Source organism: Diplotaxodon limnothrissa, linkage group LG7 (genome assembly GCF_057381915.1).
Source record: "Diplotaxodon limnothrissa isolate DT_005_m linkage group LG7, D_limnothrissa_male_GT1.1, whole genome shotgun sequence".
Lineage (NCBI taxonomy): Eukaryota > Metazoa > Chordata > Actinopteri > Cichliformes > Cichlidae > Diplotaxodon > Diplotaxodon limnothrissa.
This window is the reverse complement of record NC_140602.1, coordinates 22633325-22658653: the sequence shown is the minus strand read 5'-3', so window position 1 is coordinate 22658653 and position 25329 is coordinate 22633325. Positions and strand designations below refer to the sequence as shown.

Here is a 25329-nt window from a genome sequence, read left to right as displayed (position 1 = left end):
GCACAGCAGGGTGAAAAACTACAGAAAATACTAACATAAATGGTCTTATTGAGGTGATAGAGCAACTTTGTACTTAGGCACAGATTCTCCAGGTTTCTGGAACTGTTTTGGAGGATGAAGCATCATCGTTCCAACACATTTTCCTTCAGTGGTGTCTTCATGATGGCGGTGGAGAATGTTATTTAATGTTTAATACAACTAAATTCTCCTATAGATGTTCAGTTGAATTGAGATCAGGTGACTGCAAAGGCGATTTCACATGATCATTAATTTCATATTCATCCAACTGTACACTGACCCCTTTGTGCCTGCTGCAATATCTTTGTATTGATTTGCTGTGACCCTTCCTTCCAAATGAACTGAAAATTCTCTCAGCGAATAGAGCCACTGAATCCCTTTTTCCTTTAATATTTACTCATCTGCATGAATTAGCAGTGTTTTACTTCCTTAAAACCTAATTACAATACTATACTAAAATGCACTAATTGACATTTTAACCACTGTGTTCTACTGTACTGCATTTGTTGACTATTAAACTGTTTTTGATGTTTTTAAAAAACAAAGAACAAAGGTGATTCTTTTGCCGCTCTGTCACTGCTGCATTATTAAACCACAGTGAGAAATATCAGTGTTGTCATGTATGAAGATAAAGGAAATGCGACGGAATGAAGAGCGATAACAAAATGTTCGCTCACTTCAGGGAATCTTTGGGGGAAAAGGAGAGAAGGTAGCACACAGAGAGGCTTGATGCACCCGTTCACCTCTTTAACTGTCAGTAATGACTGTTCACAGTCTTTACCCATGCAAGAAAACTACATGAGGAGAAGTATCCAAGATGTTTTTTTTTAATTATTTGGTTTAACATTAAGCTAAGTTGGCCTCAGTGCACACATTTAACCACCTCCTCTGTAAATGCTCACTGTTACTTTACTGCTTACAGTTTAATGACTTTTTAGCAAAGAAGTCTTTCAAATAAAAAGTTCCCTCCTGGTTTTTGTCTCCTTGCAAGTGAAACGTGACTTAAAGCATACAAAATAAGAGTGAATGAGAGTGAGCTTACCGAATCAGTGGAGACAGAGTTCTTCAGAGTGCATTTAGTTAGTTATTTCACACACAATTCATAATTTCCATTGGGTAAAAAGGAGATTTTTGAACACTGGATAGGTGGTGAGAGAGAAGATGAGAGAAGGAGGGAGTGGTGGTTACTGGTTTTAGTGAACACTACTTCCTTATGCTGCACAGACTGGCTTCCCTTATTCTGCTGCATGATGGGGCAGAGAGACTCTCCACATTTTCTTGACAGGTTGCCAGATTCACATCAGCCTCACCAGGCTGTCTGGCAGTGAACGGTGCTGGTCTCATGCTGGGAACAACTTCATGGGAAGCAAAGAGAACTGCAGCATTGGGAAGTAATACATGTGAAGCTTGCATCATATTTTAGCTGACAGCCTTGTGGAATAAAGTGAAATTAAAAATCTTTGTGTGTTATATAACTCAAAGCATGCAATCCATCCTTCCATCCATGAAATAATGAAGAAGGAGGAATACTTCCATATTCTTTAATTTCACCTCAAATCGACAGCTAGATAGTTAACACTTAGACACAGCTGGATGCTTCAACAGGACGATGATCCCAAACGCAGATCAAAATCGGTTCAGGAATAGATAAAGCAGGCTAGCATTAAACTTCTGGAATGGCACAACCAATGCCCCCAACTGAACCCTATTGAAATGAGGAGATTATGGTTAAAAGCTGGGTCTGTGCAAGGAAACTAACTGAGAAGAGTCATTAAATATTCACCCAAGATTAATGCCAGAAGCCCGCGGATGGCTACCAAAAGTGTCTGGTCGAGGTGCCACTTGGTAAGGGACTCTTAATTAAATATTAGTGGAGGTGTAAATGTGAGCCTGGCCTGCCAACAAAGGAAGAGACGAGGAGGAAAGTGTGTCAGGAGGCATCAAGAGAGAAGGAAACGCAGTAATAGTAGAGACTCTAAATGTAGGGACGATGCCTGGTAAAGGGAGGCAGTTGGGTGATGTGATTCAGGTTAAAATGTGTTTTAAATCTGCACCACTGCTTTTTGTCATGAAATTACCTCCCACCTACACCCTCATCTTTTTTCTACTGCAGAAACAAAAGTCGGCTTTTAATGAAAAGTCCTTCTGTTAATAATAAAACAACTACATTATTATTACTGGTATCTTTGTTTTTAGGGGTACTGTAATGAAATGTAGGAGCCCAAAAATGGTCTAAACTCACTTATGAGAACAACACAGACTACATGTGTGTGACAGAGATGGAGACAGATGCAAGAGGAACAGAATGAGTGAGGATGGATGAAATTCATGGGATCAACCATCCACAGCAATGGACAGTGGACAAGAGAGGTGAAGATGAGACTGCAGGCAGGGTGGAGTGGGTGGAGATGTCAGAGGTTATTTGTGACAGAAAGATAGTAGCAAGAATAAAAGGAAATGTTTACAAGATGGTAGTGAGACTTGTGATGTGTGGTTTGGAGATGACAAAAATACAGGAGACTAGAGCTGGAGGAAAAGTTGAAGATGTTAAGATATTCACTGAGAGTGACCAGGTGATTAGGAATGAGTGGGACAGCTCAGGACACAAGGTTAGAGAGCCGAGATGTAGATAGCTTGGACGTGTACAGAGGAAGGACAATATGGAGCACCAGGCAGAAGGGAAAGACAAAGACCACAAGAAGATCAGAAGATCCATGAATCTTCTCTGATCCACATATCTCCAGAAAACATTTATGGATGTAGTTAAGGAGGACGTGCAGACTGTTCGTGTGAAAGAACAAGAAAGATAGGGTGAGATTCAGGCAAATGATCGACCTTTGGCGACCCCTAGAGGGAGCGGCTGGAAGAAAAAGAAGCTTTTTAAATATCTGAATTTTCATTTATGTTTTTAAGCGCAATTTTTTAATTTTTGTATACTTTAAAAAATCCATTAAACAATTCTTCTATCATTGCTGTGCAGATTCTATAAAATTTTTAGACTATACCAGGGGCGATTCTAGGATCAGAGCTTTGGGCTGCCCAGCCAGGCAAGATAAACTTTACTCTTCACAATGAGACGTCTTCCCTGTCTCTGTCAGTTCCTGCATCCTTAAATGTCTCCAGTTGTCCCGAGTTACCTCTGACTGTCTCCTTGGTGTATTTAAACCCCTGTTCCTCTCTGTCCTCATCGTCTGTTGCCTTCATCTCCATTATCAGCCATTATAATTTTACCATCTCTGTGCAAGTCTGCAAATTTCTTTATTAAATCATAAGATTCTTAAATTCATCAGGTCTCTCTGTGCCTGGGTCCTCGTCACAAAACATGACATCGCTGTTTTGTACATTTTAACACAATTTAATCCCCACATTTGTGAAAGAAAAGCAAAACACTTTTTTGAAAAGTCTGTAACAAAACCATCAAATCTGATAAAGGTTTTTAAATGCTGCAAATGAAGAATGGATTGGAATAAAAAAAATACATATTCTAACCTTAATTACTGGGGGAGAATAATGAATGGTGATCATAGTGAGTAAGAAGTAAACTGAGTGCATTTTTTGTCAGAGATTCACTTTGAATGTGTATTTATAATACAATACACTCAATACACAAAAAATACACAAAATACACTCCAAAAATAGAGTTCTTGAAATGTACAAATGTACAAAATGTTGATAAAAAATGGAAGCAACTTTGCCTATGGTACAATGTATGAAAAGAACTTTACTGCAGATACTACTACGGCTCTGCAGATTTTTTTCTTTTATTTTAACCTATGTCGCTGCACCTTGAGTTTGGCAAATCTGTCTGTCACTTTTTGGTGGTCAACTCTCTCAAGCAGTTTAACAGTTTCTGTTGTCCCGGTCACTGTTTCCTGTCTGTTTCCTTACCTGTTTCTTCCTGACCTTGTGCTTCCTCCTCACGTTCCTCTCTTTCCTCTCTCCCTCTTTGGACTGACAATCATACACAAATAGATTGTATTCAATTACATGAAAAAATTACATTAATTTGAAAAAAATATATATTATTAAGATCACTAATAAAAAAAAGTCCTCTCTCAGTGTACTTTCAACCAAAAGGTAAATAACCAAACCACATGTACATCTAACAAAAGATATAAATATTGAAACTCTGATCCAACATTATCCTTTATTGACGGATCATTTGTTCTTTCATTGTTACCTGAATGTTGTTCCTGGATTTAATATCGGCACATGCACATATGACAAAGTAAGCAGCTTCTCTCATTCCATTTCAAACAAGAACGTGGCAACAACAGTAGGCTAAAACAATTTTAAGTTTTAGATTTTAAATAGGCTATATAAATTTCAATCGGAGCAAAAAAGAAACATGGTCTGACTCCTACCTAACCTAACTATATAAAGAGTAACTGAAGGTTAAATGCAGCTAATATGTCCTGTTTTAAGCCAGGCACTTACAACTCCTCTCCGCTGCGTCTCAGCCACCATCGCTCTGGCAGGTGCTAGAGCCAGAGTAGGGGAGAGCCGAGCTGGAACAAACCATTTTGGGAGGGGGGGGGGGGGGTATCTATACAATTTTTGTTAAAATGTTACGTCTCAACCAAGTACTGTATGCTTTTTATATTTTTATAAGTGTGTCACACAAACAGCAAATATTGTCAAAAAAGTAAGAAATCTTTGGGGGTGCTTTGATTTATTTTGCTGAAGCACCCCCAAAAATGGGCTAAAATTGCCCCTGGACTATACCCTTTTATTCATCTCACCTTGTCTGCAGCGATGCACAATTTGGCCGCTAGGTGGGAGTAACGTCACAGCTTTGACAAACGATACCTTCCGAATAAAAAAGGAGAAAAAAAAGGAAGGAAGCAGCAGCAGCAAAGCGCCAGCACTGACCTTACGTGAACTTAAAATGTCGTTTACAACTTCACAGGCAGTTCAGAAGTAAAGAGAGAGGTAGTAGCCGTTTCCCTTCAGCTCGGGTCAGTCAGCGGAAACAAGGAAGTGAGCAGCTGACTGACTTCCAGTTGTTCTCTGCTGCCGCTGGTAAGACTTGTTCACTTTAACGCTTTGTGTTGTCTCGTCGCAGCGGAGCCGTGTGTTCGGAGAAAGTGTGGGTGTGTGTTTTCTTTTTGTTTGCTGGACTTTGTAGAAATGAAGAAAAGCAGCGCAGCTTTTTGTACCCGGCGTGTACGTGTGCGTGAGGGGTGCTGAGTGGTGGGCAGGCTGACGCACTGATTTGTGCGTGTATTTCGTTTCTCTTTGGAGCCACGTTCCCATTTTTAAACCTCCAAAAGCCTCATTCATTGTTTTTGAAGCGAAAGCGGAGGGAGACCTGTAGTGTTTGTCCCTGTTGAGGTGTGTAAAACATTTAGAGAACGAGGGGTTTGCTATTGTGCAAAAGCCATAGTATCAGAACTCATCTGAACCATTTCCTGAACATGAATTCAATGTAAAACACACTGCAAAGAGACTAGGAACACGTGTGTGTGTGTGTGTGTGTGTGTGTGTGTTCGTTCTAACAAGGCGAATACTTGTGTCCAATGAATACGGAAGTCGGGTTTTTTTTTGTTATTCTAAACACAAAAAATTGCTTGTCTTTATTTTTGTTTACTTATTTATTTATTATTCAATTTATTGTCGAACTATTTTGGTTCAGAAGTTGAAAAAACGAGTCAGCTGTAAACAAAGATCACAACTAGTATCAGTCTGGTCCTCCGTTTGAGCATTTGGAGCACATCCTCTTGTGAAACTCTTGTGAAAAAGGGAATTTAAAAAAAGAAAAACGATCTACACAAAACCCTAATTAAACGCTACCTGGTTCACAACAAACTATTGTTCTAACTGACGGTGTTCAACAGATCCGCATTTTTTTTACATCGCTATAAAAGGATCTATTGACTCCAGACTTACGTGGAACAGTAATCAGTTGTTTTTGTCTTGGCTTTGGCCTGGTAAGTGTTACAGGGATTGGTAACGTGGATAGACAGGCTGTTTTAAAAACATTTCATTAGGCTGTTTTATATTCTTTCATCTTAAGTGAAGAAAATGGCCTAATGAAATGTTTTTAAAACAGCCTGTCTAACACTTACCAGGCCAAAGCCAAGACAAAAACAACTTAAGAAATGTTGGCCACTCTTTATGTATTTTCATTTTCAGACAGAACCAAATCATCACATGCTATAACTTGTCTGGTTTTGTAATAATAAAACAAAGCTTTTGTTGAACTCAAATTAAAGTCAACACTGTATCAAGACAGTTGGGTCAGGTCACGATTACAAAAACAGCCCTGCTGTACTTACCAACTGTATATCATATATTAAAAGACTTTGAACATTTAAAACTGTCTGAGAGCTGAGCTCTTGTTGGGATGCATTCTCTTCTTGCTAACTGAGATGAGTTGGACTTGATGAGCATAAAATCTGAACATCATCTTTGAACACAAAGGTTTTGTTATTTGCATCTCCTCATGTAGAGAGAGAAGGTTTATTTCAAATCACACATTTCTATAGTAAATAGTTGAAAAACATGAACTTCTAATTGTTTGTCTAATACTTTGGCATTGTATATGTGACCATAGGTGAGCTCTTTATCAGTAGAAAGAGCTGTAAAAGTAATAAAAATACAGTGAAAAGTCCAAAATGTCTGCCCTCCTGCACATTTTCCAAAGCCAGCCAGTTTTAGCTGTGCTGCCTCTGGCCCCGGGCCTTATGTTTGACACCCCTGCTCAACCGGGTTCAGTGTAAGGTAGCCACACAGTTCTTTACTCACTCTTTAGGATTCCTCTGTCCTCTCACCCCTAAAGCCATTTTCAGAGCTTTTTCCTTTATGAGAAGTAAACCAGTAAAGCTGCGTAATAGTGGAAAAATCAGGTTGTGTAGCTTTCAACCTAACATAAATGAACCTATTAGTTTACAGAGGTCGTGTGTCCTGCAGTAACACTCTGATAAGTGTATGTAAGTAGTGGACCTTTATACTGGCAAGCCTTTTATGGGCTCTTTTTTTCCCCCAGTGAAGGCAATTTGTATTTGCATGCAAAGCTAATTGTGTGCTCAGTGCATAATAAATGTATAATCTTGTAGTGGCCGCTGTACCTGCTGTTCCACTGGCTGTGTCATAAAAACGTCACACGCATGTTATCTAGCTCTCCACGGTGATATATTTCAGGGCTGATGTTCACCTGTACTTCAACAGGAGGCTTTATTGAATATAATAATTAACAGCTTTGTTAATGATTTAGTTGTTAACAATTTTTGGAGAACAATAACCTTTTCTTTGGACCATCTCAAAAATTATGCTTCAGTGACTCAGTAGTTTTTTGTGTTTAATAAAAGGGAGCCAATAACTATTCAATCAGTCCATGGAAAACAAATAGTCCAGCCGCCCATTACGTCTCTGTATTTCTCATTTGATAGCTAATCACAGAATTGCTGATGGCTAAATTGAACTAATGACTGACTCCTCCCCGTCATTATGGCGACACCGGCGAACTGTGGCAGATTGTCTCAAAGGTTAAAAGCCTTTTATTGGAGCCCTGTTGCTGATCTCCGGTGCTGCTGTGATGAGATGACTAATCCCCCCCGGACAAGGAGCTGCAGGTGACAGCTGGGAATGTTATAATTTAGCTGCCTAATTTATTTATGAGCGAGCAAGGTTTTTATTTTTCCAGGGGAACAAAAGAACCGGCAGACTGGAGAGGATGCTGTAGTCATTTTTGTGTGTGGTGCTTTTGTTTATGTCTGTTTGTTCTGCTTTATAGAGAAACATTAACGAATGTGACTTCAGTGGAGCTTCAGTGGTACTGACAGATACAAGATTTCTATTTAGTTTAACAACAGAGAGTGATGCTCTAAAGTTCAATAAATAAATGAAATACTCTCACTTGCCACTGTATTAGGTACACCTTGCTTGTATTGGGCTTGCACCTTCAGAACTGGCCGACTCCATAATAGCATAGATTCAACAGAGATTTTGTTCCATATTGTCATGATGGTATCACACAGTTGATACAGATTTATCATCTGCACATCCAGTTTCCCTTTCCTCCGCATCTGCATCCTGCTATATTGGATTGAGATCTGGTAACTCTTGCAGTCAAAGCATACACTTATTGGATGGTCTTTATCCCACAGCAAGATGTTATTTCTCAAATAATCCCAGCAAAATGCTTCAAAAGGCAAGCTCCAATACCTAGATCAGATGGAGAAGTTTGTTTGCTTGTGTGATTGGGTGAATGTGGCATGTTGTATAGAGTGCTTAGGGTACTCTGGTAGAGTAGAAAAGTGCTATATAAGAATCAGTCCATTTAACATTTACCAAAAACCCTCCAGAGTCTGAGGTTCCTTTCCTCATGGTAGCTCAGTGTCCCTGCCACAATATTAAGTTAAGTTTGAAGTTAAATAAATGTTCTACTTTATTTTTAAATATTCAGGATTTATGTAATTTATATTTAACACACTCACTCATCTCACTCAAGTCTTATTTTGTTGCCTGTTAACCATTTATTAAATCTAGACATAGGTGGTAAGCAGCGGCATTGCTTACTACCGATGTGTACGCACCGTGGATACCTCATGAATGCCAATCCAATCTTCAGTGTGCACTATACCTCGAAATATTGTAATGGCAGTGGTGCTAAGAAAGCTGATAGCAAATGCACGCGCTGCTCTCACTGAGCCTTTGCTCAGGCCCTGCCCAGTTATTTATATTAGAATAACTCTAGAATCTGGAATGCTAATTAAAACTTGCACTGCTGTGAAGTGTTTGCATTCAGGTGTTTCTGGCCGTCACACTATATTTCGCTCTGTTCTTTAACTCTGTCTTACTGGTGGCGTGCTAAAGGTCATGACCTTGGTGTAACAAAGGCTGAATGACCTCAGGGTCACTGTCGGTTACTCACAGCAGTTATAGATGTTTATTTACAGTTTATATCTGTTAGAATTCTTTGACCCTCTGGCCAGCAAGAAGGGCTTCCACTTGCTTTACTGCGACCTGTCATCGCCTCAGAGGTCAGTAATGATAAGTTATCTTTGGGCAGTGGCTGGCCTCCCAACTCCCTGCCTTGACTCCTCCCCTTTTAGTTTGTGTGTTGCAGAAGAGGACACGGTTATTTCTGGGTACCAAGGTTAGCCAGGGTCACGTGTGGGATTCAGCTTACGTCCGTCCTGGCTAAAAGTCCAGGACACGGGAGGGACGCGTCTGCTCTTCAGCAGCCAAAGCATTTAACTGCCACTAAAATAATCTGCTCCGCATGTGAGTGGAAGTGACTTTAAATAAGCTCTTAGAGTCATTCAAAGACTGTGGGGCGCGTGCAGTTGGCTTATGTGCCATCACTGAGAGCTGATATGATCTGCCTCGTCTGTTCCCGACAACTTTTCCCCTGGAATCAGCGGTTTGGTACGGGTGGATGGGTCAGCATGGCAGTGGTGTTTATACCGATGAGAGATCTGGATCTGGGTTTGTGTTCTGTTTGTGGACATATAATAATCTCATACATTAGCAAGCTTCTACTTTAAGCTTGGCTTCATTTCACGTATGGCTCATGGGTTTTGGCTCAGCTAAGAGGGTGTGACACATCAGCTTTGCGTACTTATTGTGTGGTCTCGGGTAACATAACAGATAAGCTGTGGCCCTACAGATGCTTATTATATCAAAATGCTTAGGCTGCAAGTCTGAACAGTTAAGCAACTGGTTTCACTATGGTTAGGCCACTTTCTTCTCACCTGAGCCACAGGTGCTGGGACTGTATCCTCACTGTCTGTCTGACTTAATTCACAAAGGTATAATGACCAAGTATATGTATATGAAAGTCGTAAACAGAAGTTTCAAAGCGAGCACTTTCATTCTGCGTCTTTATTCTGATAAATCAGCTTTTTTTTTTTTCTTAAATAAACTGTCAAGTCAACTGTAATAAACTCCTTTTTTCCTGCAATAATAAATGTAGAAAAAGTAGTGTGTGTGACCTTGTTGGTGTCCGTTTGCACTTCCCAGTTTTTATGGGTGTTACTTGTACATATTGAGCTTGGAGTTTGTTTGCATTAAGTTCTGCGTTTTTTGTGAATGATGTATATCAGTTGGCTGATATTATCAGATGATTGTGGCCTTTCATAGATATACTTGCATTAATATACTGGATGTTGCTCAATATGAAAGCTTTACTGATAATTGCTAGTGGGAAGCCACATTAGCAGTGAATGGTTTGAAACTCCATTGTTTTCTGGCCATTGTTACAACAGTGGCGATAGCGAAACAGCAGCAGCAACAAAGACGATGGCAGGCAGCAGCTCTGGGCTCCATTTCCTCGAACGCCTCTGGGAGATTAAACCTTCAGTTATGCATCAGCGTGTTGTGAAGCAGTTGACTGATAACCCTGACCATAAACTTCATAGAGCAAAAATCTAAATCGGAGCGGTTGAGATCTCTAGATCTATGGACACCTAAAACAATGAATGCATTGATGAAAATACTTGGAAAAGTAGAAGATCTACACTTTAATTTAGACTTGTTCATGGTACTACATATGGTAACACATAGAACAGAGGTAATCAACTAAAACTTAACAAATTCTGGGTCAAATCTGTATCAAAACTTAAGAATTTCCAGAATATAAAGTTCCACATGCAGTATCATTCAGTGCGAGGTATTCAGAAATAGCCCGGCAGTTGTGGAAGTGTCGGTAAACAAAGTACAATTCAATTATAAACTTCTACAATAAGCTGAAGGCTACTCTAAAAACAAAATATTAATAAAATCTTATTTTCTCATTTCAGATGTAAACTATCTCAGCTTTAGACTCTTTTTTTCTCTCTATCCTTCCCCTGACTTACTTTTACAGACTTCTGCATCTCGTGCCTTTATGCAGTCTCTGTTTTCACACTCTGAGTAAAGGATTTGAGAGGTTGAGTAGTGTCACGTGGGATGAGTTATAAAGCACGTGACTTGTCTCCTGTTTCCTGTGTGCAGTCAGTGAGTGCTGCAAAGGCGAAAGAAATGGTTGCACAGATTAAAAAAACATTACCGTAAATAGGAGAAATGTTGCATAGCGTGAAACAGAACTGTGTCTGACACGATCATACTGGGGATCTTCTCACTCAGTTGCATCATGTAGACCCAAGACTAGGCAATAAAACTGCCTTAAACCATTTACAGCAGTCTGAAGCTTGAGATTTAGCTTCACGCAGGTTGCATGTCCATACACGGACATCATAAACAGTCTTTGTATGCATTTATATGATAGGTATCGAGCTGTTTGTATTTTCTATCTTAAGAATGTAAATGCTAGCTAGAGTCAAGGCCACAGTTAAATGTACATGTGACTTGATAGAGGGAAGGCCTGGCTTCTGCTTGGGCCTTGTCGTTATGGAAACAACAAGTTTGCCAGACTGGCTCTTTAGAAAACAGATATTCATCTAAAAAAAAAAAAACCTAAGCTACAGCATGGGCTCATATTTATGAAAATGACAGGATCTTTTAAAGATTTTTTTTCTATCAATTAAATGTTTAAATTCAATTGGAGGCTTAAGCTCCTCCTCGAGTGTCTAATGAGAGTTTGCAGTGAGGATAAAGCTGGGACTGATTTCACTGATGCATCAGTCTGGCACAAAACTCTGTTTTCTCACACGTCTGTTTGATGGCTGCTCTGTTTTTCTCACAGCACATTATTAGTATAAGCTTCTTTTGCTTGCTCTGTAATGACAAGGGGATTCCTCAGCACTTAATTCCTTATGTTTGATTTGGCAGGATTTTTTTTTAAAATGCCAAATTCCCTTGCTGACACAACGCTGAAAGGATTTGTCTCCCACAGATTATATGTATAAGTGCAATGTCAAACATCGAGGAATGAACATGAATAGACTTAAATAGGATTTAAAAAATAGCAATGCACAATGACTGACAAATTAAAGGAAAAACCTGAACCCTTGACTCCCTACAATGTAGGAATCCAATGGCTCTGGTCAGCATTATGCTGGCATGGGAGGAGTCTTCTGAAACTTATGTTACAGTATTCACATACACAAGCTGCCAAGAGATATAAATTTTGTTATCAGAACACAGGACACTATATACACATACACATTTACATAGACAAAATTAGAAAATAGTACAGCAACTAGTCTTTCAGAGTCACCAGAGATCAGCTCAGCCCCACCTTCCGGCAGAGGGGGGGGTGTTGGCCTGATATAATGGATAACTCACTCCATCACCATCATCAAAACACAAAATGAAGCAAGAAAGGCATTTCATGCTTCCTGTATGATGGTAGTTTTTTCCCCCTTTCATACTATCTACAAAAAAGCTACTATTTATTTGGCTTTTTAGATGATTCATACAGAACTCATATTTGTATATATTAAAAATAATTAGTGTTTTTTTTTTTTTAAATACCTCCTCTTCCATTTGGGAGGTTTTATGTATCAGGGCGTAAAAATGATCTTTTCCTTAGTTCTTAAAATACAACTTAAGATAAACTGCAACACAAGATGTCATACTGTGCCATTATTAATTTAACAAACTAGTTAAAATGCAAAAGCAATGAGTGAAAAAAACCAACAACTAGGGTAAGCACATAAATATTTGGGTGAGTAGTGGCCAGTTGCTGCTAATCAAATTCACTTGATTATCATCAGTAAGTGTTTTCACCATTTTGGCAGTTAGCAGCATTCAAATGTGTTAACAAACGATAAGGTAGAAAAATATCAGAAGTGAGAATCATTCAAGACACAAAGAGTGGACCTCCAAGCAAATTCACCCGATGTCAGAAAAACTGAACAAAACAAAACAAGAGCAACAGCTCAGACTCTACACAGGCCACAGTTACCATGTTAAAGTTCATGACAGTACAATTAGGAAAAAGACTGAGCAGGAACATGGCAGCACAGCTTAGCTTTGCAAAGTTACAGCTGAACAAACCATAAGACTTGTGGGGGGTCATTCCTATTATCCAGTGCCATTTGAATCCCTGTGACAGAAGTGAAAAACTGATCATTACTTATTTCTAAAAGCTTGCCTTATACTTGTAACCCACATCTACCATAAAATGCAATTATGTGTCAGAAATTATTTAACCAAAATCCCACACCCCCAGTTACCTTTGTTTAAAGTCAGTTACCAAGTAGGTCGGTAACAATTATCACTGTTGCAATCCCTTGCATTCACAAGGACCACAGGAAGTGTCACTCTTTTGTTCTTTCAAAATGGTTCACTGATGTGTTAAAGCATAACATCCCCACCCTGTGACCTTTATTTACAGTTCAAACTGATATTGTTTTTGTAATCTTGATCATATGGATGATAAACATGTTGCAAATTCTTTTGTCTTCTGTGTGTGCATTTGCATGTGTGGTTCTGCATCACATGAGTAATCATAGCTGACTTGAGCATAAAACATCTACCCTGTTAGTGCTTTGCATACTAAAATGGTAACGTGCACACACTACTGGGCAGGTTGGTCATTGATGTGATATGCATAATGTTTGAGTGTTTTTAATTTATTTTAAGCATGACTTGTAGAGGTTTACCCTATAAAACCTTTTTTAGTTTGAATATTTTTCCGTGCAATCATGTAATATAAATTCTGTCATATTTTGGTATCTAAACCACAAACATGTCAGGCAGTGAGACTGCCCATGTGAGGAAGACTGTTAAAACTATTACAAGTTGTGTTTACACGATAATGATAGTAAATTTGAAAGGAAGTACGTCGGAATGATTTTATTTTCAATTTTTTATCTTGTGCTGTTGAAAGAATTAAAATAAGCAAGCTTTATAGCCGTTTGAGTTTTAGCTCTCTCTGAAATTTGAGTATGAATAACTTCAAAAAGGTGGACTAGTATTCCTTTCTATGCCAGGTGCAGCTAAGAACATATTAACTTGTCATGAAATCTTTATTGTATTTAAATGTTATGTGTATGCTCTTGTTATCAAAACCAAAAGTGAATGCAGGTGTCCAGGTATTTTTATTTAAATAATGTTAGAAACTCTTAAACATTTTAAATGATTATAATTTCATTAAACAGGGTGAATTAAGCATTTCATATAATGATGTAGTATGAGATTGTACAATTTTTGTTTGTTTTTGCTAAGCCCTAGCCATGAAACAAAATAGATCAAACTGCATTAAAATTTCTTTTCAATTCACATATTTTAGATTAAAGCTAGGTTGTAGTTCTAAACAGATCATTCATGTTCTTTGATAATACTTATCTTGCTTCTCCCCAAGACAAGAACTAACAGACTTAAAAACTCCTTTGTCCCACACGCCATCAGACTGTTTAACTCCTCTCTGGAGGGGAGAGGGAGGGGAAACAGGAGGACAAAGGAGGGGGGAACAACTAAGCTGTAGTGCCTCTTCACCTCACTGTACAATACCTTGTGCAATACTTTTTGTAAATAGTCAACAGTGCAATAGACTCAATACTTGAAATGTGCAATTCGCTTGTATTTTTATTTTTTATTCCTATTTATTCTATTTATCCCCTTTGTATATTTTATTTATATTTGTCTCTGTATATATATATATATATATATATATATATATATATATATATATATATATATATATATATATATATATATATATATATATATATATATATATATATATATATATATATATATATATATATATATAAAAAAAAACAATTCTGTAACTGTAACTTCGGTCGTTGCTGTGCTTTTTGGAAGTCGAATTTCCCAGAGGAACCCACCCGAGGGATTAATAAAGTTCTATCTTATCTATTAACACCCTCTTAAAATTCATTTCAGCTGTTAGAAAACATAAATACAGTATGAAAGCGACTGTACATTCAAACCCCTTAGTAATAGAGGTAAGATTGTCTCGTAACAGGGGGAAGATTTGACGTACATCACATGTGGAGAATTTGGACAGTTGTTATAGCATAATATCCTGACTTGAACAGTGTGTTTTTCTAATAGTTTAACAACCCCTATTTTTAGTTAAATGATAGAACCATGAAAATCTTGACTTTTCTATCTACTATCTTGAAATGACACCAAATTGTAGGAGTGATCCAGTAACATCCATAGTGGAGAAAACCAAACAGAGGATATCATCAGAACCACCTCATTTCAACTGTCAAGCATGGTGGCGGAGAAGTCATGATTTGGTCGTGTTTTGCTGCCACAGGAACCATGAAAATACAACAGCACAATGATCCCAAGCATAGCTGCAAATCTACAACATAATGACTGAAAATAAGGGGAAAAAAGTCAAGGTGTTGCAATAGTCCAGTGTAGTTTTGATTGAAATGCCTTTAAGAGAGATGTGCTTAAATGAATGCCAGCGAACCTCAATTAATTGAAGCAAAGTTATAAAGATTCAAGGCCAAAATTCTCAACAACGATGTGAGAGACTGAAGTCATAGAAAATGATTACTTTAAGTTACTGTTCAAAGGCAATCTGCAAACTACTGTGTCATGGGTGTACTTAGTTGTTTTTTTTCTTAGTTTTTGTGCAATAAATAATGACAAAGTGTAATATGTTATGTGTTTTAATGGTAATTTTCTATAGGGACATAATTGGACTTCTCCTAATCCTGTATTTCTATTTTGGTACCTGGTCATTATTACTACATGCATTGTGAATATCTCTCGATACAAAAATATAACAATAACAAATATGTAAATGTTATTTGACTGTGGTTCAATAAATGATTGCATATAAATAAACTGCAGTTATCTTATAGGTAGAATGGCCTTTAAAATTGCAATAACCCAGTTTCATCATTGTTTTTATAGCCCTCCATTTCATTCTCAACTGGTAGATGTAACGACACTGTGCAAACTCGTAATGTTGTGTTTCACATACAGTTCTGCCTTTTTTTAGCTACTGAGTGCTTCTGCTACTATCAAATACTGCTTCATTAGTCATGCTTTTTAAAGTATTTGTGTACTGTTTGTTCCCAGGGCAAGAACAATGGTATGCAGATGTTGGCTGTGAGGTTTCCTGTGTCAAGAAGACGCTTCTACGCTGGGACATGACTCTCTACCTCAGTCCACGTGGAGTCCACGCCATCTTTTCTACCTCTTAGGACAGCTGCTGTTGTTTTTTTTTCTGTTTTCTTCTTTCTTTCCTACCTCAGCACATACTTTATCAAACTTGTTATCAGCCAACAGACTTTCGTTTATGACCAGGCCTTCAAGTTTTAGTCACCCAGTCACGGTCTATCACAGTTGACTGGTTTTGTTCTTGCTTAGTAGCCACCTTCATCACAGCCTACCCCCTTTGACGGCAGGAGCAACCTGAAGGAGCCATGTCACATTGGAGTGTGTGATGTTGGAGCCCTGTGTAGGAGCAGCAAGAAAAAAACAGGGTTGGAGCTGCAGAGACATTCCTCAGTTTGTGGTTGGCTATGAAAATTATCAACGTGACATGGGCCAAATGGACGCAGGCATGAAGAACGAGATGTTTCGAGAAGAGGAAATGGACGATGATGATGAGTCGGTAAGTAGCAGGTGTACAATATTAATATAGTTACAATACACTTTTACAGTGGGCAAAGAAGATCTCATTTTATTACAGAACAGGAAGCTGCAGTGTTGGACATTTTTAGGCATGAGGAAGTGACAGGGCTGGAAACTTATAAAAGTTATGTTTGGAATTGGATAATGGAAAAAGAAATGGAAACAAAAATACTCAAAGAATGGCATGAGAACAGTGTAGCAGATAAACAGTGGTAAGGCTTCTGGGCCTTAGTGTCCTGTTGCTATAAATGGACTATAAAGTACTGCTTCATTAGGAGCCGTAACCTTTGTCTCCGTCTTTGAGATTCACAACGTTAGCTTGGTTAATAGGATTGTGGCTGACACTATATTGTGTAGTAATCTTGTATCCAATATATTCACCATAAATGTAATCAAGTGTCCTTATCAGTAAAGCTTTTGTTTCTTTTCGTGTGATGTTTAATGCATTTGCAAAGCTGCAAGAACCATCATATTTTTCAGGTTTCAGAAAGGGTAATTACTGACTTAATGTTCTAATGGTCATCCACGGTTGTTGTTCTCGCCCTGTGGGACTGTAGCGCTCATTACCCACAAGACGGGGTGTTGATGAAACTCCTATTTTAGGATCCTTATCAGATGAGGAAAAGTAATCCAAAGTTTGGCTCGAGGACAGAGTGTGCTGCAACTTAAACACCGCTCTGTCCCCTCTGCAGTGGTCCTCTTTATTATCACACTTGTAGCAGTGCTCTGAGCTGGACTTTGAACAGCTTCAGTTTGAATTTTTTGCACTTTTCAAATATCATTTTCAGGGTTTCTTAGCCGCAGTACTAATTAACAACATAATCTACTCTTTGCCCCCCAAAAAATCTATATTTAAATGTAATAAACAGTCAGAGGGAACTTTAGAAGCAACTGAAGGTGTCTTATTTCTCTGTCGGTCACTCTGAACCCTCACTGCTCACTCATCAAGTGAGCACAGAAGAAAGAGAGCTTGCACTGTGCTTCCAGTTGGAGAGGAAGATGTCATAAATCAGTACTGTCTATAGCTTAGATAATAATTCTTTATTGTAAAGAATTAGAGAATTAGAATTACTAAAGCTTCAGCTCATCTGATTTTTAACAGTTACTGCTTTGAAGGAGAGAGATGTCATTTGGATGTTTAGTAAAATAAATAATAACCATAATTAAAATAAAAAATAAATAAATAAATGTGTACCCTAACAAATATCTAAATATTTAAATAATTAGGTTGATCTCTACACAACAGTGCAGATGGCTCAATGATTAGCATGCTAATGAGACATAAAAAGCTTTAGCTTAACTTAAATTTTCAGCTGTGCTGTGAACTGAAAGTTAGTGATAGTTCAGTTAATGCTGCCCACTACATGGCTTCACTATACATACTTGTATAGTGCACATTTTCCTTTTTTGATAGTATTATTGTGGGTATTACCTTAAACTGCAGCTGTTTATTCCTACTCTGCCCACTTTGCTGCTGTGATAATGTGAATTGCCCAACTGTGAAAGTAATAAAGCCCATCTTTATACTGCCCGGCCACTCAGACATGTTGTCAGGGTTAACTGACTCTTGTCTTCTCTAGCTTAACCTTCTCTGCCCTCTTCCTTGCTCCACCAGCCCTCAGAGCGACAGATTGTGGTCGGCATATGCGCGATGACAAAGAAATCCAAATCCAAGCCCATGACTCAGATCTTGGAGCGCCTTTGTAAGTTTGACTACATTGATGTGGTCATTTTTCCTGAGGAGGTCATCCTGGAGGAGCCTGTGGAGAAATGGCCCCTCTGTGATTGCCTCATCTCCTTCCACTCCAAAGGTAAAAATTGCAAACCGAAGCATCTGTTGCATGAGGAGAAATGCGAAGGTGGGAGGGAGACATGACTGGGGGATATTAGGGTTGAAACCTTACCTGGTTTAAGTTAGATTTGAAACGCTATTTTTACTTCTTTACTTTTTGTGATTCATGTCTTCTTCTTCTGCTTTTTTTTTTTTTTTTTTTTTTTTTGGGGGTACCTAAACAAGATGAGATGCTTCTCACCACAGATCAGTTCATTAGTAAACACAGGAAAAAACTGTCCTTTGTGAAGAGATCATATAGCAAGTACAGTAAAATAGTGCAACAGTAATAATTAAAAGGACTTTCTCACCATTCTGACAGAGTTTGACTTGTGAGAAACAGTAAAGTAGATCCTGTATACTTCTCATTATTTTCTGTCACACATGTAATGTGACAGCGGCATTTTCCCCCAAGTTTTCAGACTTAGCATCTATGCTAAGACTTAGCATCAGACTCGCACTCATTTAGATCAAATGCTCTGCTTGATCTAAATGAGTGCAGATATCCTTAATGAGCAAATGAGAATGCATTATGAGGCCTGTGTTATTATTTTTGCAGATGTGTCTCCACTGCAGACTGTAAATACCTGTTTGTTAACCCATTTATTTTGACCACCTCACATGTATTGCCCAAAGTCATTTCTGCTCTTCCAGATTTTTGAAGAATTTCATCCCCTCACATGTTGATCACATCTTCAAAAAGCAGGTTGAACATGGCCCTGCTAAATTATACCAACTTCATAACACAGAAAGCAAAAACATCTTTATATATTTTTAAGTACTGAGGCCATTAAAGGACATAATTTTGCTCCTGGGTGTCAGAGGGTTTCAGTGATGACTGTTTAAAACTTCAATGAACTGTAAATGCTTTTAAACACTTCCTGATTAAAAATGCTCATTTTGGAATTGAAGTAAAAACATTTCCAACATTTGCATCTAGGAGATATTCAGTTTTGTTGATCTCTTATTTGAGGACTCATACACTGTTGTATATCCAGAGTTTTCAAAGCATAAAAAAATCTCGATTACTGTATTATTTTTAAATGCCGGTCCAGCTTGTACTGACGAAGATATGTTTTACTTTTTAGGTTTCCCTCTGGACAAAGCAGTGGAATATGCCAAACTCAGGAATCCACTGCTCATCAATGATCTCAACATGCAGTATTTCATTCAGGATAGGTACGTGTGAGCACACATGCACAGCTGAAGGTTATCACAATGTAAAAACGTAACTAGCTAGTTTTAAAATTAGGCCTCAACTGTGTGGCCGCCAGTGAAATGGTGGCAGCTGTGCCTAAAGGGTCCTCCTAAAATATCAGTTTAACTCTTAAAGTACATTTATCAGATGCTGTTGAATTTTCCAGAATGTATTTAAAAAAACAAACTCACTGTTTTGCTTGGAAGAGTTTTGATGTCAGTGAAGCTGAAGGGTGAGCTCATTCATTGGAGCGGCTTGCAGGAGAGATGGGAATCATTTTCAAACATTTGCATTGCTCTCTGCCACGGTCCTCATGCAAACCCCCACACCTCTAACACCGGCTTTTGCTTGCCAAAGGGAAATTCTAAATGTGAAATTCTTTCATGAATCTGATTTGTTTGCATCTTTGTTTTTGTTTTTTCCTGGATAATCAGAGCAGCGAGAGGTTGTGTCATGTGAACAACATTGCTATTTTCACATGTATTGCATGTTCCCTCCGACTTGCCCAGCTCTTGCATACATACACTGCTCATGGCCACATTAAATAAACTGTGACGTTTGTTCTCGGAGGCTCACTAACTCCAATCGTTCCATGTCAGGAGGGAAGTGTATCGGATCCTGCAGGAGGAGGGCATCGACCTGCCTCGTTACGCTGTGCTGAACCGAGACCCTGACAATCCTGAAGGTGGGCTTTTACTTTGTGTTAAAGAAGTATTTTCATTTCAACAGAATGAACACAAGATAACATGGTAAATATTAAATGTGGTGATTTCTGCTACCGAATATCACATAGAAAACATCAGTAATCTAATTAACTGCCATCTTTAAGCAAAACTAATTTCATTCCATATGTAAACATCAATGCTGTAGATTTTTCTGTATGTTTTAACTATTTCCTGGCAACCTGAATTTAAAAGCTTTAGTCTTGCCCCGTGCAGAGTGTAACCTGGTGGAGGGGGAGGACCAAGTTGAGGTGAATGGGGAGGTGTTCCACAAACCCTTTGTGGAGAAACCAGTGTGCGCAGAGGACCACAACGTCTACATCTATTACCCAACATCTGCCGGAGGAGGAAGCCAAAGACTCTTCAGAAAGGTACCCGTTTATCACTGAAGCTGAAAAAATACCATGTTTTTATTATGACAATTAGCTTAACATGCTGAACATTAAATGTGGCTATATGTTTATTTTGGGGGGGGTTTCTTCTTCTGTGTTTTTCTCTCTCTTTGCTGCAGATAGGGAGCCGTAGTAGTGTGTACTCCCCAGAAAGCAGTGTACGAAAGACTGGCTCTTATATCTACGAGGAGTTCATGCCGACAGATGGCACTGATGTAAAGGTACCGTTCATAGTTATTTGAGGTTTATACATTGTTGAACTGATGTGGTGGGAGCTACCATATTGGTCAAGAATAGACAAATGAAATATTTCATCTGCTCTGAGACGTCTTCTGAGTCGTTGGCTCTGTGCTGTTTCTTAGGTTTATACAGTGGGCCCGGACTATGCTCACGCTGAGGCCAGGAAGTCTCCAGCACTGGATGGGAAGGTAGAGAGGGACAGCGAGGGGAAGGAGATCCGCTACCCAGTCATGCTGACCGCCATGGAGAAACTGGTGGCCCGCAAGGTCTGCCTGGCATTCAAGGTAAAAGACTCGCACAAGCGCACCATGTGTGAATGTAGTGAGTGTTCACTGTGAGCCGTGTAACCGCCGTGGTCTCGTGGTCCCTTTCTTGTTATTTTTACTGCTTCCTGTGCCTCGAGTGGTCAAAGACTGTACACCTGTTTATGTAACCCTTGTAGAGTCTCCAGATGTGGGGAAAACGATGAGTGAAAGGTGAAACTACTTAGATTTTTTTTTTTAAATAAATGAAAGGAACTAAAATCACTTTTTGAGTACACAGTGTAGTAACCAGCTGCTTTCTGCTGCTTACTCTTCTAACACCTACAATTCATCTTATACGACTCATAAATAGAAGAAACTCCTTCACTCTGAACAAAGTAAAACACATGACTGCAGCAGAAGGCAACAAAAAATGTATTACTGCTAAGAAATTTAATGTTATTTGGAGAAATGTAGCATTTTGTTCCCGTAATGAAATCTTAAAACGGCTTCTCAGTTGCTCTATTTTCTATCCAGTGGAAAACAACACATATGCACATTCTTTATGTCCAATGTCACCAAATTAATTAAAATGAAAATCCTACTTCACCTGTTTAGTTGTTTGAATGTGTTTTCTGCTCAGCGGCTAACTACATTCTCATGCACTGTGAACCGGCTTTAATGCTTTTGCTTGTGTGATTATAGCAAACAGTGTGTGGGTTCGACCTGCTCAGAGCCAATGGCCATTCGTTTGTCTGTGACGTTAACGGCTTCAGCTTTGTCAAAAACTCCATGAAATACTACGACGACTGTGCCAAAGTCCTGGGGTAGGTGTCGCTGCTATACTGTGTTAAACACTGGACTGTGACTTAGATGGACATGCTCAATTTCAAACAGCCGTGGATTGATTAGCACAAGGAAGAGCTGATGGAATGAGCTTTGCTTCGCATTTAGTCATTTTGTTTGTTTTTCTGCTTTTCTCGACATCTCCAGGAATATGGTAATGAGGGAGTTAGCCCCCCAGCTCCACATCCCCTGGTCCATCCCCATGGAGGCTGAAGACATCCCCATCGTCCCAACAACCTCAGGAACCATGTATGTAGAGAAAAACAAAAGATTAACTAATTCTGAGGAAAGATGTTGTTGAACGGCCCACTGTGTGTACTACACGTCTTTGTCTTATAAATTCCTTAAATGATTTTTTTTTTTTTAATTAAGGGACATGTTAAAATATTTTTGCACTTAAAAATATTTTTAAGTGCAAAAATAATGAAAACATAAATTAGTTTTTTATTTTATTTAATTAAAAAAATTTTGTTGCTTAGTACTACACGGGATAATAAGTTCCATTTTTCATTTCTCGTTTTAGCCTTCACTTAAAATTATTCCCAGATGGGATTATGCAAAATCCTCAAAGGATTCCCAGAATAATTCTTAAGGGAAAAAAAGTAGTTATGGGAAAATGACACAACACATTAACAGATGGTTGCTTGGGTCCATTTGGCCTCATTTTTGTATTTCTTCAGGATGGAGCTGCGCTGTGTTATCGCCATTATCCGACACGGAGACCGCACCCCAAAGCAAAAGATGAAAATGGAAGTCCGCCATCCTCTGTGAGTCGCTCAGACTAAGCCTTGAGTTGTCTTCCTTCTTCCCTGTTCATACAACTTAATGCTTAGTTTTGTTTTTTTAAAGTACAAAAATTTATAATAAAGTTCTGTATATGTGGAAAAATAAACAAGACAAGGGAAAACATTTGTGTACTGGATATATTCCCCATCCCATAATTTACTCATGAGCGTGTCCATATATACATAATTTAACATGAAAAAAGTAAACCTTGTGTTGTTAAGAGATAACAGATACAGCTCACTGTCATGAGTAAATTATAGTATAGAAACATCTATTTACAGGATTTACAAGAAGCATAATTTATTAAAGGGACTGTGGAAACAATTAGATTTATTTTCCACAGAATGAAATTAACACATTTAGAGGATGACATTTGATGACCTTCCCCCTCCTGTACCCATAATGAGTTTTGACACGTCAGTAGATATTAATATAGATATGGTTTGATGATTAGTCAGAGTAGTTTCCAGGTTTCTCCGTGTGTGGCTGCATAGGCAGAGACCAGCTTATGATGCTCACTCAGTCATTTTGTTTTATAAGCCTGAAAGACTTCCCGAAGCATTGCTCTGAGTAGACTTTCAAGGAGTAATATAGAAGAGAACAGATGGTAACAACAAGTTTATAAGCTACCTCACAGAATTAATGCTCACTCATGGCTTTGAATTGGGCAGCCACTGTTGAATGTTGCTGTGCATTTTATTTCAAGAACTTCCCCTCAGAAACTTTAACTCAATGATGGCAGTGTCTGCTGTCTGCAAACCTCCTGGTTGTCTGCTTTTCTGTTTGTGCCTGCATGGGTTTCCTCAGGCCGCTCCGTCTAGAGTGCGTGCGTGCATGCGTGCACACGTCACTCTGTTGGCCCAATGATGGACTGGTGACCTGTCCACTGTATAAATAGAATGGGCTCCAGCTCTTTGCGAACTTTTGTTGGATAAACATTTAACATAAATGTTTTGTTTTTTAATTATTTTCTGATTTTTTTTCCTCTGCTTATCCTTCACCAGCTTCTTTGAACTGTTTGAAAAGTACGGAGGATATAAAACAGGAAAGCTAAAACTCAAAAAACCAAAGCAGCTGCAGGTGAGAGACAACACTAATAATCTCCTGCTTCTTTTTTCCCAGGCTGTCTCTTATTTGCATATTTGTTTTTCTTTTGTTTGTTTGTTTGTTTTGACTGATTATGACTGAATCCTTTAAGAATAATAAAGTACTGTTAAACATTCCCACATATTAAGCGTTATCATCATCATGGACCACAAACCTTCATTGTCTTGTCTAAATATTTACACTCCGCTGTCTAAATCCCGTCTTGCACACTGCGTTCATGCCATCACTGCGTGCAGCTCAAGCTCCAATATTTCACCAGCACTCGAGTTTAAAGGTAAAAACCTCTGTGCTTCCAGGAAGTGCTGGACATCGCTCGCCTGCTCCTGGTCGAACTGGGTCAGCATACTGACTGTGAGATTGAGGAGAAGAAGTCCAAACTGGAGCAGCTTAAGACTGTTCTGGAAATGTGAGTGACATTTCACCTGGAAAACAAACACACACACATATCATCACTCATCACCCTCCTGTCATCTCAGTCATCAGCAGATCAGCAGACTTTCTCATACTCACAAACAGACACCTTTACCAATAAGACGCTCCCTCCCTCTTGGCTTGTCTTTAACTGCGTTATCTTTTCTTCCCTCCTCTATCCCTCTTTCCCACCCACCCATCCTTCCCTTCTTCACCCATCTGTTCTCTCAAAAGGGAATCCAGCTTGAATGACAATCAGTACGCACCCTCTCCCTTCTCACTTGTAAAGGATGAGGTTTTACTGGCCTCCTTTTCTTTAGCCAACCTAGACTGTGTGTACAAAATATTAGAAATATTACAGATCTTTTTATGTTTCAGGCAGACCAAAACTCTGTGAAACTTTTTTTCCCTCAGATTTCACTGATTAAAAAATAAAGGAAGCAGAAGATGGATTAGTTATTGCATTTTAAGATTAGGCATTTGGAAGATATTTCTAATGTTTTGTACGCTAACTGTCGACTTAATTTCCATTAAAATTCATTCATTTGTAGCTATTAACGTCAGACACATACACAGTCAAATGTCTCTGATTATTTCACTGTGTTTCTGTGTGTGTAAATCAGCGTGTGTCTGTGTGTGGTGCTACTTCGTGTGCATGCTTTCCTCACCACCTGTCAGCTACACTCTAAACCTCCTAATGTCTTCCTTCCTCCCGCCTCAGATCTGCATTCTGGTAATTTGATGGCGCTGTACTCTGCACAGGAGCACATTAAAAATCATTAGAAAGACAGGGACGGTCAAATTTGCAAGAAAAGCACCGTTCAAACTACTGGCTGTTTAAACGCAGTGACATCACCATTTTTAAGCCTCAGCGGTAACATTTTGCCTGACGCTATGTTTGTTTTTTGAAGCCAGAGGTTTACCACATTTGGATGAGAGGGTGAAGTACTCAGTTATCCAATAACACTAGCTAGCTTGATTGGCAAGCTGCATTCATAAACTGTGCAAGTGCAATGCAAAGATGCACACATGTGCAAATTAGTTTGTAGTAACAGTCTAATAAAATGCTAGACTTTCA

General features: G+C 38.8%; 1 protein-coding gene across 7 annotated transcripts in view; it reads left to right on the top strand.

Annotated features, from left to right (window-relative positions):
• The first annotated feature begins 4885 nt into the window (after window positions 1–4885).
• The window catches only part of ppip5k1b (diphosphoinositol pentakisphosphate kinase 1b), a 47274-nt gene continuing 26830 nt past the window's right edge, over window positions 4886–25329 (top strand). For 4 of the 7 annotated variants that reach the window (XM_085359443.1, XM_085359445.1, XM_085359441.1 and 1 more), the window contains exons 1-14: window positions 4886–5040; window positions 15919–16456; window positions 18092–18287; window positions 19396–19486; window positions 20105–20190; window positions 20444–20598; window positions 20739–20840; window positions 20982–21143; window positions 21807–21928; window positions 22095–22196; window positions 22628–22714; window positions 23738–23813; window positions 24137–24246; window positions 24486–24509. In XM_085359443.1, the coding sequence (XP_085215569.1) occupies window positions 16286–16456; window positions 18092–18287; window positions 19396–19486; window positions 20105–20190; window positions 20444–20598; window positions 20739–20840; window positions 20982–21143; window positions 21807–21928; window positions 22095–22196; window positions 22628–22714; window positions 23738–23813; window positions 24137–24246; window positions 24486–24509 (1484 nt within the window). In that variant the 5' untranslated portion in view covers window positions 4886–5040; window positions 15919–16285. The remainder of the gene's footprint in view (window positions 5041–15918; window positions 16457–18091; window positions 18288–19395; window positions 19487–20104; window positions 20191–20443; window positions 20599–20738; window positions 20841–20981; window positions 21144–21806; window positions 21929–22094; window positions 22197–22627; window positions 22715–23737; window positions 23814–24136; window positions 24247–24485; window positions 24510–25329) is intronic. The other 3 variants (XM_085359446.1, XM_085359444.1, XM_085359442.1) reach the window with 1 other exon arrangement.